The sequence below is a fragment of the Meleagris gallopavo genome, unplaced genomic scaffold (assembly GCF_000146605.3).
Source record: "Meleagris gallopavo isolate NT-WF06-2002-E0010 breed Aviagen turkey brand Nicholas breeding stock unplaced genomic scaffold, Turkey_5.1 ChrUn_random_7180001874504, whole genome shotgun sequence".
Taxonomy (NCBI): domain Eukaryota; kingdom Metazoa; phylum Chordata; class Aves; order Galliformes; family Phasianidae; genus Meleagris; species Meleagris gallopavo.
Genome location: NW_011139103.1, coordinates 28,030 through 28,811, shown reverse-complemented (window position 1 = coordinate 28,811; position 782 = coordinate 28,030). Strand labels below are relative to the sequence as shown.

At 66.1% G+C, this 782-nt stretch overlaps 1 protein-coding gene across 2 annotated transcripts in view; it reads left to right on the top strand.

Annotated features, from left to right (window-relative positions):
• Positions 1-140: 140 nt before the first annotated feature.
• The window catches only part of CS (citrate synthase), a 3,261-nt gene continuing 2,619 nt past the window's right edge, over positions 141-782 (top strand). For both annotated transcript variants that reach the window (XM_031557608.1, XM_031557607.1), the window contains exons 1-4: positions 141-251; positions 341-448; positions 533-598; positions 685-753. In XM_031557608.1, the coding sequence (XP_031413468.1) occupies positions 365-448; positions 533-598; positions 685-753 (219 nt within the window). In that variant the 5' untranslated portion in view covers positions 141-251; positions 341-364. The remainder of the gene's footprint in view (positions 252-340; positions 449-532; positions 599-684; positions 754-782) is intronic.

Sequence of the window (782 nt, the reverse complement as noted above, 5' to 3'; positions counted from 1 at the left end):
GGGGTGCGGGGGGGGCGGGAGGGGGAAACAGAATCTGCGCAGGGGCCGAACCACGCGTGGGGTGCAGCGGCTGCGTGAGAGGGAGGGAGGCACCGCGGACCCTTCCCATGCGGGGTGGGACCCTCTCCATGTAGTCCCCCCCATAAGATGCCCTCCCATATAACCCCCCCCATGTAACCCCCATCTCTGCTCTCTTGCAGAATGCTCCATGTGTCCTCTTTGCTGCCCGCCACGCTGCCACTGCTGCCACAGTAAGCACCAACCCACAGCTTCACCCCCTGATGCCCCCCCAGCACCGCAGGACTCGCAGTTCTCCCTCTCCCCCTCTCCCCTCTCCCAGAACCTGAAGGATGTCCTGGCCTCCATGATCCCCAAGGAGCAGGCGAGGATCAAAAGCTTCCGCCAGCAGCACGGCAGCACGGCCATCGGGCAGATCACGGTGGATATGGTGAGCGGGGGCACCGGGATGGGGGGGGGGCACCGGTTTGTGCCAGTCCGTAACTGTGAGCTCTGTCCTTCCATCCTCCCACAGGTGTACGGTGGGATGCGGGGCATGAAGGGGCTGATCTACGAGACCTCGGTGCTGGACCCCGATGAGGTGGGGCTGCCCCCCACCCCTGCCCCACTCGTGCACCCATAGGGCAGCGGTGCTGATGCCCGGTCCTGCTGTGTTTTCCCATCCAGGGGATCCGCTTCCGTGGGTTCAGCATCCCCGAGTGCCAGAAGCTGCTGCCCAAAGCGGCGGGGGGCGAGGAGCCACCGCCTGAGGGGCTCCTCCTGCG